Source organism: Pristiophorus japonicus, chromosome 4, assembly GCF_044704955.1.
Source record: "Pristiophorus japonicus isolate sPriJap1 chromosome 4, sPriJap1.hap1, whole genome shotgun sequence".
In the NCBI taxonomy this organism is placed as follows: domain Eukaryota; kingdom Metazoa; phylum Chordata; class Chondrichthyes; family Pristiophoridae; genus Pristiophorus; species Pristiophorus japonicus.
The window spans coordinates 218,930,914-218,943,378 of NC_091980.1; the positions used below are offsets into that span (position 1 = coordinate 218,930,914).

Below are 12,465 nucleotides of genomic sequence, written 5' to 3' on the forward strand. Positions count from 1 at the left end.
GTAAAATCATACAGACTAGAAAAAGTGCAGTAACTTTATCCAACCTGTGCTTCCTTTCAAGAGAAAATGTTGATTTGAGACTCTTGGCTTCTCTCTCTCTCTCTCTCTCTCTCTCTCTCTCTCTCTCTCTCTCTCTCTCTCATGCTCTTTCTCTCTCATGCACTGTTTCATGCTATATCTTTCTGGCACTCTGTATCTGTATCTCTCATCCTGTGAAAAGCCCATTTGTCAACATACTAAGTGTTTTTCTCAACTCTTGTGTACAGAACAGATTTAAGGGTTAATTTGCATGCTTTCACAAATAATCCATCATTCTCTTGCTTCACAGCCAAAAAACAAGTGTTTTGGCACTGTTGAGTCAAACTGACAAACTCATCCCATTTTCTGTTAAGATGCCTGTTGCTGGTCCAATCTTTCTCATTTCATAAATGTGGTTCCACCTGACTACTACTCAGATATTCTGCAGATCTTGAAGATTTTGTACCCCCTTTTATAGTCCAGGCCAGGATTCAGGTGAATAGCCTAAAAGTGCCTCCCAAATTTACATAACACTTGTGGCACCATTCTTCCTCTGAACTGGCAGCAAGTGTTACGCTGTGCCTGCACATGTGCAAAGCAGTTGTGTTGAATTGATCATTGCCTGTGCACAAAGCAACGTAATAATTCAATAAAGTTAGTTATACAGTATTGTGATGTTGTAATAACAGTGATGCATAAGTGGTAATATACCATCAAGGGGGGTTGAAATGCACGCAAATTACGCTGCCACCAGTCACTTGAGTAAGACCAGCAGCAGGCATTAAGATCCTAAGGAGAACTGGATTTGGTCATAAGACTAAAATAAATTGCCATTTTACCTTTATCAGCTTGTCAGCTATGGGCAGGAGCACTGGGGCTGCAGGAAGTGGTTGTTCATCAATATAAAAGCAGCTTGTATGTGACGCAATTAGGCAAAAAGAGATGTTGTACTCCTGCCTTCCTCAAAAGAACTGGGCCGCAATACCAGAATGTAATCAGAAGGGACATGGGGAAATACCACAGCTTAGATGATGGCCTATTTATTTATAGCTTGCCATTATCCACTACAGATGTGAAAGTAATTCTCCCCAAAAAATTCTCCCCCCTTTAAAAAGAAATAATTTTTGATGCCTAACTATAAGCTTCACTGCACTGATGGCTGTTTTATTCTTGGTGTTGGAATTTTGGACCCTACCTGAGACTGGAACCATCTGTAGAAATAAGTTTGATAAAGTGGCACAACCAATAGATAAGGCTGTATATTTTCTAAATGTGGCTTCACACAAAGCTACTAAAGATGGTCTTGCACCTCTGGCTTCAGTGCACTTTTGAGTCAGACCACGACTTGACTCCTGAGTTGCAATGTCGATGCCATGACATTACACATCCAGAAATATTTCCTATTCATGCAAAAATGATAGCATAATGGCATTGTAATATTACTTCCAGCACATGTCCAACATTTGAAAGATGTTCACAGAATAAATCTAAGTAGTGTATAGGAAATACAACCAACAATTTGACTTTGTTCTGCAATTCTAAAGAAAGATGGAATATAAACTAAACTGTTGCATCATTAGCTCGTTCAATCCTCCAATTTTTAAAATATAAATTGCCATGTACAAGCCATACATTCAATTTGTGAATGTTTCTTTATTTGAAACTTCAAAATCAGCATAGTATCAATTGAAACACAGACCTAATGAACTAAGAGCATGAGGTGGTGCCCACAGAATCTTGTCATAGATGCTTGTATTCAGAAAAAGCAAAGATAGCCTTGGTCCAAAATTGATATCTCCTGAGTATAGCTCATACAATCTCTTGATTTAATCCCATGTTCCTTACATTAAATACTTTCAAGTTTTGGAATGACTGCATGTTCTCAGCAAGTTCCAGCTTGCATTTATATAAAACCATTGCATGAACTCTTAATTAGTTGTCCACCGCCCCCCCCCCCCCCTCCCACGTCGCATTACTGAGTGTTCACAAATGATTTTGTTCTATAATAAACATAAAACAGTACCACAGAAGAAATTGATTCACCAGCATGCATTTAAAAATTGTGGGATGCTATTTAACAAGTTTTTGAAAGCAGGAACTGCACATCATGTCATCAGCACGCTTATTTTTCTCTGATAATTGTACTTTGTTACCTTCTCCAAATTTAGACAGTCTGTTGCGTAGCTGTTGATTTGAAGTAGCGGAAATATTTTCTGTCTTTGAGCCACCTTTTCTATATAGAATTTTTTTTTTACAATTTAAGCCCTGTGCAAGAACATGTTGCCTCGTGTATTTTAATGGAAACTAACTTATTCCTGCCTGTTTTCTTTCAATTCAACTGTGACTGTAAATATGTTTTATTTCAAAGCTGGTATTCTCTAGTCATTCCAGTGTAAAGATAGCTGCTGAGGCATGTTCTCCACTGTAGTTTGGATTATACAAGATGTGATATTTAATAACTTTCTATATTCATGCAACTAATACAAAGTTTTGCCCATGTTTATTATATATCCTTTTTACCAAAGTCAACTGCTCATTGTAATGTTAATTCAAGTAGCAAGTACAGTTGTATGAAACGCTATTTGACCTGCATTTCTGTTCTCTGAGCCAGCATGCTCCATTATTTTATCAACTGGAGAGTTGCTTTTGGGATTTATGAGAGAGAGAAAATTCCTTTTGATCTCAAATTTTCCTCAAGTGAAATGAATTTGAGCAATCTTAATTTAATTGTAGTTACTGAATCTACAGCATAAATCTGCCCATAATTCAGGATTTGATTACTAAGCAACATTATTTGATCTTGCCGACAGAGCCATTACCTATTAGTATGAGAACTGGAGTGGCCTTAATAATATGAGAACTAGAAATGTCAGTGGTAATATAAAAGGATATACCCTCCCTGCTGTGGAGATTGAAGTGCATTCTCGGGAAAATGTAGAGGGAGCTTTTCCCTGCATTTAACCAATGCCACTTCATTTTATTGTTTAAATGCAGGAGAGAAGCTAGCAGTTATTCTGATTTTCTCGCATTCACTAATATTTCAAAAATATTCTTTGTAAACTGTATTGAGGTACCAAGTCAGGATGTTTCCAAGCATTTCTTATGGTGAAAATTCTCATGGATGGTTAAAGTATATATTTGCCCACTTTGAACTTTTGTATGCTGGTTAGTTTAATTGGTTTGTTTATACTTAACTCGAATGTCAGCTATGAGGAGCGAGCTCGATACCTGGAAACAATTGTGCAACACCATCAGGAACCAACCACTTTTGAGGATTTTGCTGCCCAGGTCTTCTGTCCAGCCCCATGTCACCACTTACTGTCTGATTCAGGTAACAGCAAATATTTTATCTCAAGAGTTTGAATTCATAATGAGTGAATTCCCACACAGTTCCATATTATTTACAGTTCTCTCATTTCTTTTTAGCATTTGATTACTAATAAACATTATATAATATTACTGTTGCTTTAATTGCAAGCACTTCTGTCACTTTTTTTTTTAAAGACCAGAAATCTGTTGTACCTTTTTTCCTAACTTTAATTTATGGTATTGACTATCTAGAATGTCTGGATGGACTGATTGGTAACTACAATTCATCTTTATGGTCTTGTAGAAAAATTGTAGTGTAATGTAAATCTATATGTACAGCTATTTTCAGGATTCACCGAAATAGACAAGAGGAATTGTCCTTTCTGTGGAATTATTACAAATAATTTATAATTTCTCATTCAAGAAAAAGGCTTTTCTGTTTTGCATTTTGTTTTAAATTAAATGAATAAGATTTATCTCTGCCTTTTTTTAAAAAATAGACTTAAAAATATAGTTGATAGCATTTCCTAAAATTTATAGCAAGCTTTTTTAAACTTTGTCCAAGAATGGAACAATTGAGAATTAAAATGGTGTTGCTGCGTTGTTGTCATTCATAGGTTGTTTTATAGTCTTGGATTTCTGGTCGATTGATATCAAATGGTATTTTCAACCAACTTCGATATTTATAAAAATGGCTAACTCAAAGCCTTCCTATCCTGTGCATATCTACCTTGTGTCAAAGTGATTATTTTCATTGTTTTATTTTCCCCTTTAGATCATTAAAATGTCAGTTCTATAAATCAAAAGGTAAGATTCAGTGAGAGAGCTTACGTTCAGGTGACTTCCTATCAGAACACTAAACACTTAACAGTTTAAAGCAAACTTTTCTGATGTTCTGTTCACACTAAAATGAATCTTCACACTAAAAGGGATTTCCTAAGTGCTTTGTTTAAAGTATTTTCTTCGACTAACCAGGCCTGCACGTCATACTAACCTTTCAACACTGAAACATGTTTAACAATCCAGGCTAATTTTGATAAATAACATCTTTGTGCTCTTTTGTTTCCCTCTTGCATGAACCAGAAGCAACTTATATATATATATCACTAATGTCAGCAGTAAGTGTGCTATATAAAAAATACGTTTTTAGATGCAATAAAATCATGGATAAGGTTTATAACTAGAACAATGTTTAAACAGGGCATTTCACTATCTTTGGCTCTTTTTTTCTAAAAAAAATATATTATTTAATCTCCTATTACAAAGAATTGTTCCCTTTTGTACATGTTTCTAAATTATTTTTCTTAAAGTAATGAGTGCTGATGACTTTATTGAGAAGTGGCTTGGAGGAGTTACTGAACCTGATGGTGTGAGGAAATATTAATTAATATAGAGTTAAAATGACCTGATTGCTGAAGCCCTCCGAACTAATAACCATATCTCTGTAATACTTTAGCTTCCACGCATTGTAATTCCTCCCAGGAGATTTCCCTAATGATTTCAATAATGTTCACTGTTTTAATAAATATTCAAAAACAGATCAACAAAAATAAAAGTTAATCATAGTTCTTTGTATTTTTGTAAAGTAGAAGACTTTTTTTTTTTTTAAAACAGTTTACCAGATGAAGGGTCTTTGGACAAGTTCTACTATATACTGCTATTATTGATCAGTCCAAAATTTAAGATTTATTTCATTCCCATCTATTTTTAAACTACGGATCTTTTAATTTAAAAGCAACTATTTCTAAAGCTTTCAAAAGACACCATAGTATGCTGGACCACTCAGAAGATAAGCTTATGATCACTGAAAAATTATTAATATGCACAAGTAGGAATACGTTATAGTTTCATCCAAACACAATACGGTAATCATGCCTGAGAACTTTTACATCCTCACTATAAAATAAAGTGGAACAGACAGATATAGCATTTTAGTTTAAAGATAACATTTTATGTTGGAGTTAGTTTAATGAACATTGTGTTGCTTAATTGTTAGTAAGTTATTAATAATATGAAAGCTAAGCCCATTTCTAAATGCTTACGGTTTAAAAGTCTTAAGTTGGAACAACATTTTTAGCCAATTAAATTTCAGTGTGTAGCATTTGTGCTATCATTTTGAATGAATTCCCAAATTAATCTTATTTTTAAATTATCCCTGGATACCCAAAACACACTGGTCCATTTATAACTAGATGCAGTCTCATTACTATACATTAAACCATCCTGATTGTTTAGAAACATTTTATAAATACTTTCATCAGGGGGTTACCACAACCTCCCTCATGCACCCATCTCCAACAGCTAGACAGGAAATAATCATAGAATTGAGGACATTTATGAAGACTTTTATTTGAGTATACCCAAAATATGAAATGGTAAATGGTCAATAGTAACTTGTTATGTGTTATCCCTTGCATTGGTGCAAAATATCATCGATTAGTTCATGAATGTATTTCTTCTTTCCCCTCCATTTTAAATAATTTGGTTCCTTTGCAGAAAAAAAAACAGTTGGTCTTTACAATGTTACCACATTGGTGCTGATGGCAAGGATTTACAGATCGCAGTGAAAACCATGTCAGTTCTTATTGTCCCATAAATTGGTTTCTTTGAAGAAATAATACCACAAATACATGTGTTATATATTGTACTGAATCTAATTGTGTATCCAGAACCTAAGGTGTCCTACAAGGCAGTACTTCTTACTAAATCTTTGTAAATCTTCTCAGTTGTTTGGGGACTTATTAATGAAAACTTGAAACCAGTTTCTTTTCTAGATTCTTCTTGTTCATAGTTTTGTCTTTCATTTTGTTTTCTGTGTGGATATAAACTCTGTGGGCTAGAAATTCAATTTTTGGTCATAGCGGTATTTTTGGTGGAAAAAAAACGCTATGACTCCGCTCTGATTTCAAGGCTTAACATTTGAGTAAAAATGCACCTTGCGGGAAAAATCGGTGTTGCACGAGGATTCGTGGCGCAAACCACAAATTTTCTGCAACTTTTCTCCGAGGTTGAAACCGCTGCAAGTTGGGCCTAGGGAGGGGGGAAAAACACACAAAAATCCAAGAAAATCACAACATTCACAAGACTCTTTTCTAGCGAATCGCTGAAAAATAATTTAAAAATAAAAACTTTAACTTACCTTTTTTGCAGGTCTTCATACTTACTGCCATTCCAAGGGCTGCAACGCAGGTTTTTCCCCGGCAGTTTTTTTGGTCCTATCTACGGGTCACCGCTGAGTCAAATATCAGGCGAAAGCACTTTTTCCAGTCTTGTACGCCGGTGGTCCACTCCCCCGCGGTATTTCAAAACCACCGGCGCAAGAGTTCAGGGAATTTTCCGCCCAAAACGGTGCAAAACCTGGCACAAGGTTGGGGAATTTCCAACCCTGTGTGTCACATCAGTTTGACAAAGCAGTTTGAAAGGGTTGCCCTACCATCATGCTGGACGAGGAAATAAGCAATCATGTTGGTTTAAAACAGGTCAAGTGATTACCACTAGTACCAGAAGGATCAGCGATGTTAATAGATAGTGAAGTGATGAGAGTATTATCTACAGCTGTTCTTTAAATGATTTAAACCAATTAAACTTAAAATCATTTTCCCTCTCTCCTATCTTCCACTCCAGGTGCTGCTCCTAAATATTTTATATTTTAACCAGCTTTAAAACTAACTGTTGGGGAAAAAAATAACAATAGTCTCAATGTCTGACATTCGTTTTTACCTAATTTTCTTTCCTCCTATATTGAAGGCAGTGACTGATGTTGGACGACAGTTCCATGGACACTGGCAGCCCCCTGGTACCTTAGCCAAGTAGCAGTTCATCATGTGTGAGCCTAGACAGTGAATGGCAAGAATCTATTCAGCTGTGGGGGGGTCATTATTGCGAAGACCAATATATTCTTATCCAAAATCCACACATTCATTCTTTCTAACAGTCGGCAGGAGATAGAAATCAGGACTGGAAGTCCTTTCAATATTTTTTTCTCTTTTCCCCTGTCCCCAATTTAAGGAGACTGATGCCAGTTTTAGTGCCCCCTGCCTGGAGATTAGCTGATTCAGAACACACCAGAGATTTTGTTGCTCACGTATAGCTTGGTACTTCATCAGAGTTTGCATATAACCACTGAGCTATTGGTGAACTTTTTCTAACATCGGCAGTAGGAATAGCGAACTTGTTTTAAATTCGTAATTTCTGCCTTGGTGACCTGAAATTCTTGAATATAGCAAACCAAATGGTGCAGACTTATCAAGATTATGTACGCTATAATACACAGGGTGTGCTACAAGCTAGTCCATACAATCTTGTTTTTAGTTGCTTGATTTGACACCTTACAAATGAAATGTATTAAGAAACTGAGATTTTTCTTCTTGATCTCCCTTTTAATCTTTCTTGCTTCAACTCATTCCTTTCTTTCTTCCTCTCTTCTTTCTTTCAGTCTTTTGTAAACTGTCTGTAGTGCAATACTCTTATGTAAATGTGTGTATGTATATTTATATAGATATATATAATGTCTGGTCGTAATTTTTATTCTGCAAGGAAGCGAGATTGCTACATTTTTTTTTATTTGTCAAGTTTTAATTATTCTAACACTCATTTTCTTATATTTCTCTCCTTTAATTTTCTTCAATTCATAGTACATTTTCTTATTTTTTCAGTGACAACATCATTTATTTTCCATTAGATTTAAAATAATGTAGCTGAGTGTTAATATAACTTCAAATAAAAGAAGGATTGAATTTGGGTGGAAATCCATGACAACTGGAATTATCATCGATTGCCAGAATTACCTGAGCCACGAGCAAATTTGCATAGGGTAAATAAGATCAGCGAGATAAGCCCGTGGTTCAAAGACTCTTGTGGGAGAAATGAGTTCAATACATGGGGCACTGGCACCAGTCATCATCATAGACAGTCCCTCGGAATCGAGGAAGACTTGCTTCTACTCTTAGAATGAGTCCTTAGGTGGCTAAACAGTCCAATACGAGAGCCACAATCCCTGCCACAGGTAGGACAGACAGTCGTTGAGGGTAAGGGAGGGTGGGACAGGTTTGCCGTGCGTTCCTTCCGCTGCCTGCGCTTGTTTTTTGCATGCACTTGGCGATGAGACTCGAGACGCTCAGCGCCCTCCCGGTTGCACTTCCTCCACTCAGGGCGGTCTTTGGCCAGGGACTCCCAGGTGTCGGTGGGGATGCCGCACTTTATTGGGGAGGCTTTGAGGGTGTCCTTGTAACATTTCCTCTGTCCACCCTTGGTTCGTTTACCATGAATGAGTTCCGAGTAGAGTGCTTGCTTTGGGAGTCTTGTGTCTGGCATGTGGACAACGTGGCCTGCCCAGCGGAGCTGATCAAGTGTGGTCAGTGCTTCAATGCTGGGGATGTTGGCCTGGTCGAGGACACTAATGTTGGTGCGTCTGTCCTCCCACGGGATTTGTAGGATCGTGCAGACTGGGATAAGAGGGAGCAACCAGTACTGGGATAAGAGGGAACTATTCAGTCAAGACGGGCTTCATTTGGACCAGGCTGGGACCAGTGTCCTGGCGAATTGAATAACTAGGGTTGTAGATAGGGCTTTAAACTAATTAGAGTGTGGGGGGGAGAATTCGGTGAGCGGAAATTTAAAAAGTCAGAGAAAGGAGAAGGCAATAGTGCAGGGTAGCAATTAGGGTAATGATCAGCAAAGTGCGAATGGAAGGGACAGAGCATGTAAACATAAGAGTGCATCAGAAAGTGGGGTCTGAGTAGGGAAAAATGGTAAAAAGACTGGGAAAATAAATTAAAGGGTAAGATGGTAGATAACCAGTGGCAAACATTTACGGTGATATTTTATAACTCTCAGCAAAGATATATTCCTATGAGAAAGACTCTAAGAGAAGGATGAATCATCCGTGGCTAACTAAGGAAGTAAAGGATGGTATCAAATTGAAAATAAAGGCATCCAATGTTGCAAAAAATAGTGGAAAGCCAGAGGATTGGGAAATTTTTAGAAACCAGCAAAGGATGACTTAAACTATCTTCCTTCTCTATCATTTTTTTTTATGAGAGTAAACTAGCAAGAAATATTAAAACAGACAGTAAGAGCTTCTGCAAGTATATAAAAAGGAAACGAGTAGCTAAAGTAGACGTTGGTCTCTTGGAGGTTGAGACTGGGGAATTAATAATGGGAAACAGGGAACTGGCAGAGACTTTGAACAAATATTTTGTATCGGTCTTCACAGTAGAAGACACTAAAAGCATCCCAAAAATTGAACATCAAGGTGGGGGTGGGGAAGCTTAAAACAATCACTATCACTAGAGAAAAACATAGAAACATAGAAAATAGGTGCATGAGTAGGCCATTCGGCCCTTCTAGCCTGCACCGCCATTCAATGAGTTCATGGCTGAACATGCAACTTCAGTACCCCATTCCTGCTTTCTCGCCATACCCCTTGATCCCCCTAGTAGTAAGAACTACATCTAACTCCTTTTTGAAAAATACTAAGAAAACTAATGGGACTAAAGGTGGACAAGTCCCCTGGACCTGTTAGCCTCCATTCTACGGTCTTAAAAGAAGTGGCTACAGAGATAGTGGATGCATTGGTTGTAATCTACCAAAATTCCCTGGATTCTGGAGAGGTCCCAGCGGACTGAAGAACTGCAAATGTAACGCCTCTGTTTAAGAAAGGAGGGAGACAGAAAACAGGAAACTATAGACCAGTTAGCCTAACATCTGTCATTGGGAAAATGCTGGAGTCTATTATTGAGGAAGTAGTAGCAGGACATTTAGAAAATCATAATGCAGTCAAGCAGAGTCAGCATGGTTTATGAAAGGGAAATCATGTTTGACAAAATTGCTGGAGTTCTTTGAGGATGTAATGAGCAGGATGGATAAAGGGAAACCAGTAGATGTGTATTTGGATTTCCAGTAGGCATTCGATATGGTGCCAAATAAAAGGTTACTGCACAAGATAAAAGCTCACGGGGTTGAGGGTAATATATTAGCATGGATAAAGGATTGGCTAACTAACAGAAAACAAAGTCGGGATAAATGGGTAATTTTCAGGTTAGCAAATTGTAACTAGTGGGGTGCCTTGGGGATCAGTGCTGGGGCCTCAACTATTTACAGTCTATATTAATGAAGGGATTGAGAGTAATGTAGCCCAATTTGCTGCTGATACAAAGATAGGAGGACACAAAAAATCTGCAAAGGGATATAGACAGGCTGAGTGAGTGGGCAAATATTTGGCAGATTGAGTATAATGTGGGAAAGTGTGAGGTTATCCACTTCTGCAGAAAAAATTAAAAAGCAAATTATTATTTAAATGGGGAGAGATTATAAATTCTGCAGTATAGAGAGACCTGGGGGTCCTTGTACATGAAGCATGCAGGTACAGCAAGTAATTAGAAAAACAAATGGAATGTTGGTCTTTATTGCAAGGAGGATGGAGTATAAAAGTAAAAAAGTCCTGCTACAACTGTACAGGGTGTTGGTGAGACCACACCTGGAGTACTGCGTGCAGTATTGGGATATACTTGCTTTGGAGACAGCTGAGAGAAGGTTCACGAGGTTGATTCCCGAGATGAAGATGTTGGCATATGAAGAATGGTTGAGCAGGTTGGACCGATACACATTGGAGTTTAGAAGACTGAGAGGGGATCTTATTGAAACGTATAAGATTCTGAGGGGGCTTGACAGGGTAGATGCAGAGAGGATGTTTCCTCTCATGGGGGAATCTAGAACTAGGGGGCATAGTCTCAGAATAAGGAGTCCATTTAAAACAGAAATGAGGAGGAATTTCTTCTCTGAGGTTTGTGAATCTTTGGAATGAGGCTGGGTTATTGAATATATTTAAGGTGGAGATGGACAAATTTTTGAAGGATAAGGGAGTCCAGGGTTATGGGGAGAGGGCAGGGAAGTGGAGTTGAGGCTAAGATTGAATGGTGGAGCAGAGGGGCCAGATGGCATACTCCTGCTCCTTTTTCTTACGTTCTTATGTTCTTTTGTAAAGTGATGCAACTAATGTAAAGTTTTTGAGAAAATAAGGAAATCATTGCAGAAAAAGTAGATGCATATTCTAAGTGGTTCAGATTGCCTAGAAGCTGAGTGGAATGATAGTGAGGATTTTTTTTAAAAGGGAAGTTAATAACATGGAGCTAATATGAAACAGCTTTTTGATGCATCATCGTAAAACAAAATACCAGAAAAGAGGCTGTACTTCACCCAGTATTTAGTAATAAACTTGAGATACTGGGAAATGCTTACATACCAATAATCATAATGAGTAAAGATTTGACCGTGATAAACTGTAGCAAGGCTTATTAAATCTAGAACATTGGATTTCCAGAGACCTAATTTTAAGCTGAAGTGAAAGATAAATGAAGAAGCAAATTAAGATTCTTTTTAAGCTTTTACTCGAGCGGGGAAAGCAAGATAAAGCTTTAATCAAAATTGTTTATATGAAAAACAATTTTTTTAAGGAAATTAGGAAGAAGGTTGTTATGTCTCAAAGAAAGCAATGTGACGGAGTACTGTGGACTTGAGTAAGTGTGACCTTAGTGTCTCTATTCTGACTCCAGAGTGCTGGCACAGCACGGGAGGCCTGCTTATATGCAGTGCTCCCAAGGGATGCTGGGATCCCTTGGGACTCCAACAGATGCGCCCTCTGGTTGCAGTAGAATGCTGGTTACAAGGTGTTGCATACATAACATCACTCTCCCCCACCCCCCCCCCCCCCCCCCCAAAGTCAATAGTACACTTATTTACAGGGTGAAGTGATCTGGGGCTTTCCGCACCCTAGTCGATCGTCTCGGTACAAACACAGGTGCAGGTGAGTTGGTTGGACCTTCGCTGGGCTGCTGCGCAGCTGGCCTTGCTGGGGATGATGAGTTCGGCTTCGTGGTCAACCGTGATGTCGGTTGCCACTTGTTTGTGTGTCGGAGGGTTGAAGTTGGTGGTGTCCTCTTGTTGCTCGTGGCTGTCTGTGAATCGCAGTTTGGTTTGGTCCAAATGCTTTCTGCAAGTTAGCCCATTTGCGAGTTTGACCTCAAACACCCTACTCCCTTCTTTGGCTACGACAGTGCCAGCAGCCATTTGGGACCATGTCCATAGTTGAGTACAAATACAGGGTCATTGACTTCAATATCGCGTGACAAACTTGCGCGA

The 12,465-nt window shown here is 38.2% G+C and overlaps 1 protein-coding gene across 8 annotated transcripts in view; it reads left to right on the forward strand.

Moving 5' to 3' along the window:
* The window catches only part of ralgapa1 (Ral GTPase activating protein catalytic subunit alpha 1), a 298,072-nt gene that overhangs the window by 262,129 nt on the left and 23,478 nt on the right, over window positions 1-12,465 (forward strand). For 6 of the 8 annotated variants that reach the window (XM_070879109.1, XM_070879113.1, XM_070879106.1 and 3 more), the window contains 2 exons: window positions 3,225-3,349; window positions 4,103-4,134. In XM_070879109.1, the coding sequence (XP_070735210.1) occupies window positions 3,225-3,349; window positions 4,103-4,110 (133 nt within the window). In that variant the 3' untranslated portion in view covers window positions 4,111-4,134. Of the gene's footprint in view, window positions 1-3,224; window positions 3,350-4,102; window positions 4,135-5,823; window positions 5,919-12,465 lie in introns of those variants that run through there. The other 2 variants (XM_070879108.1, XM_070879112.1) reach the window with 2 other exon arrangements.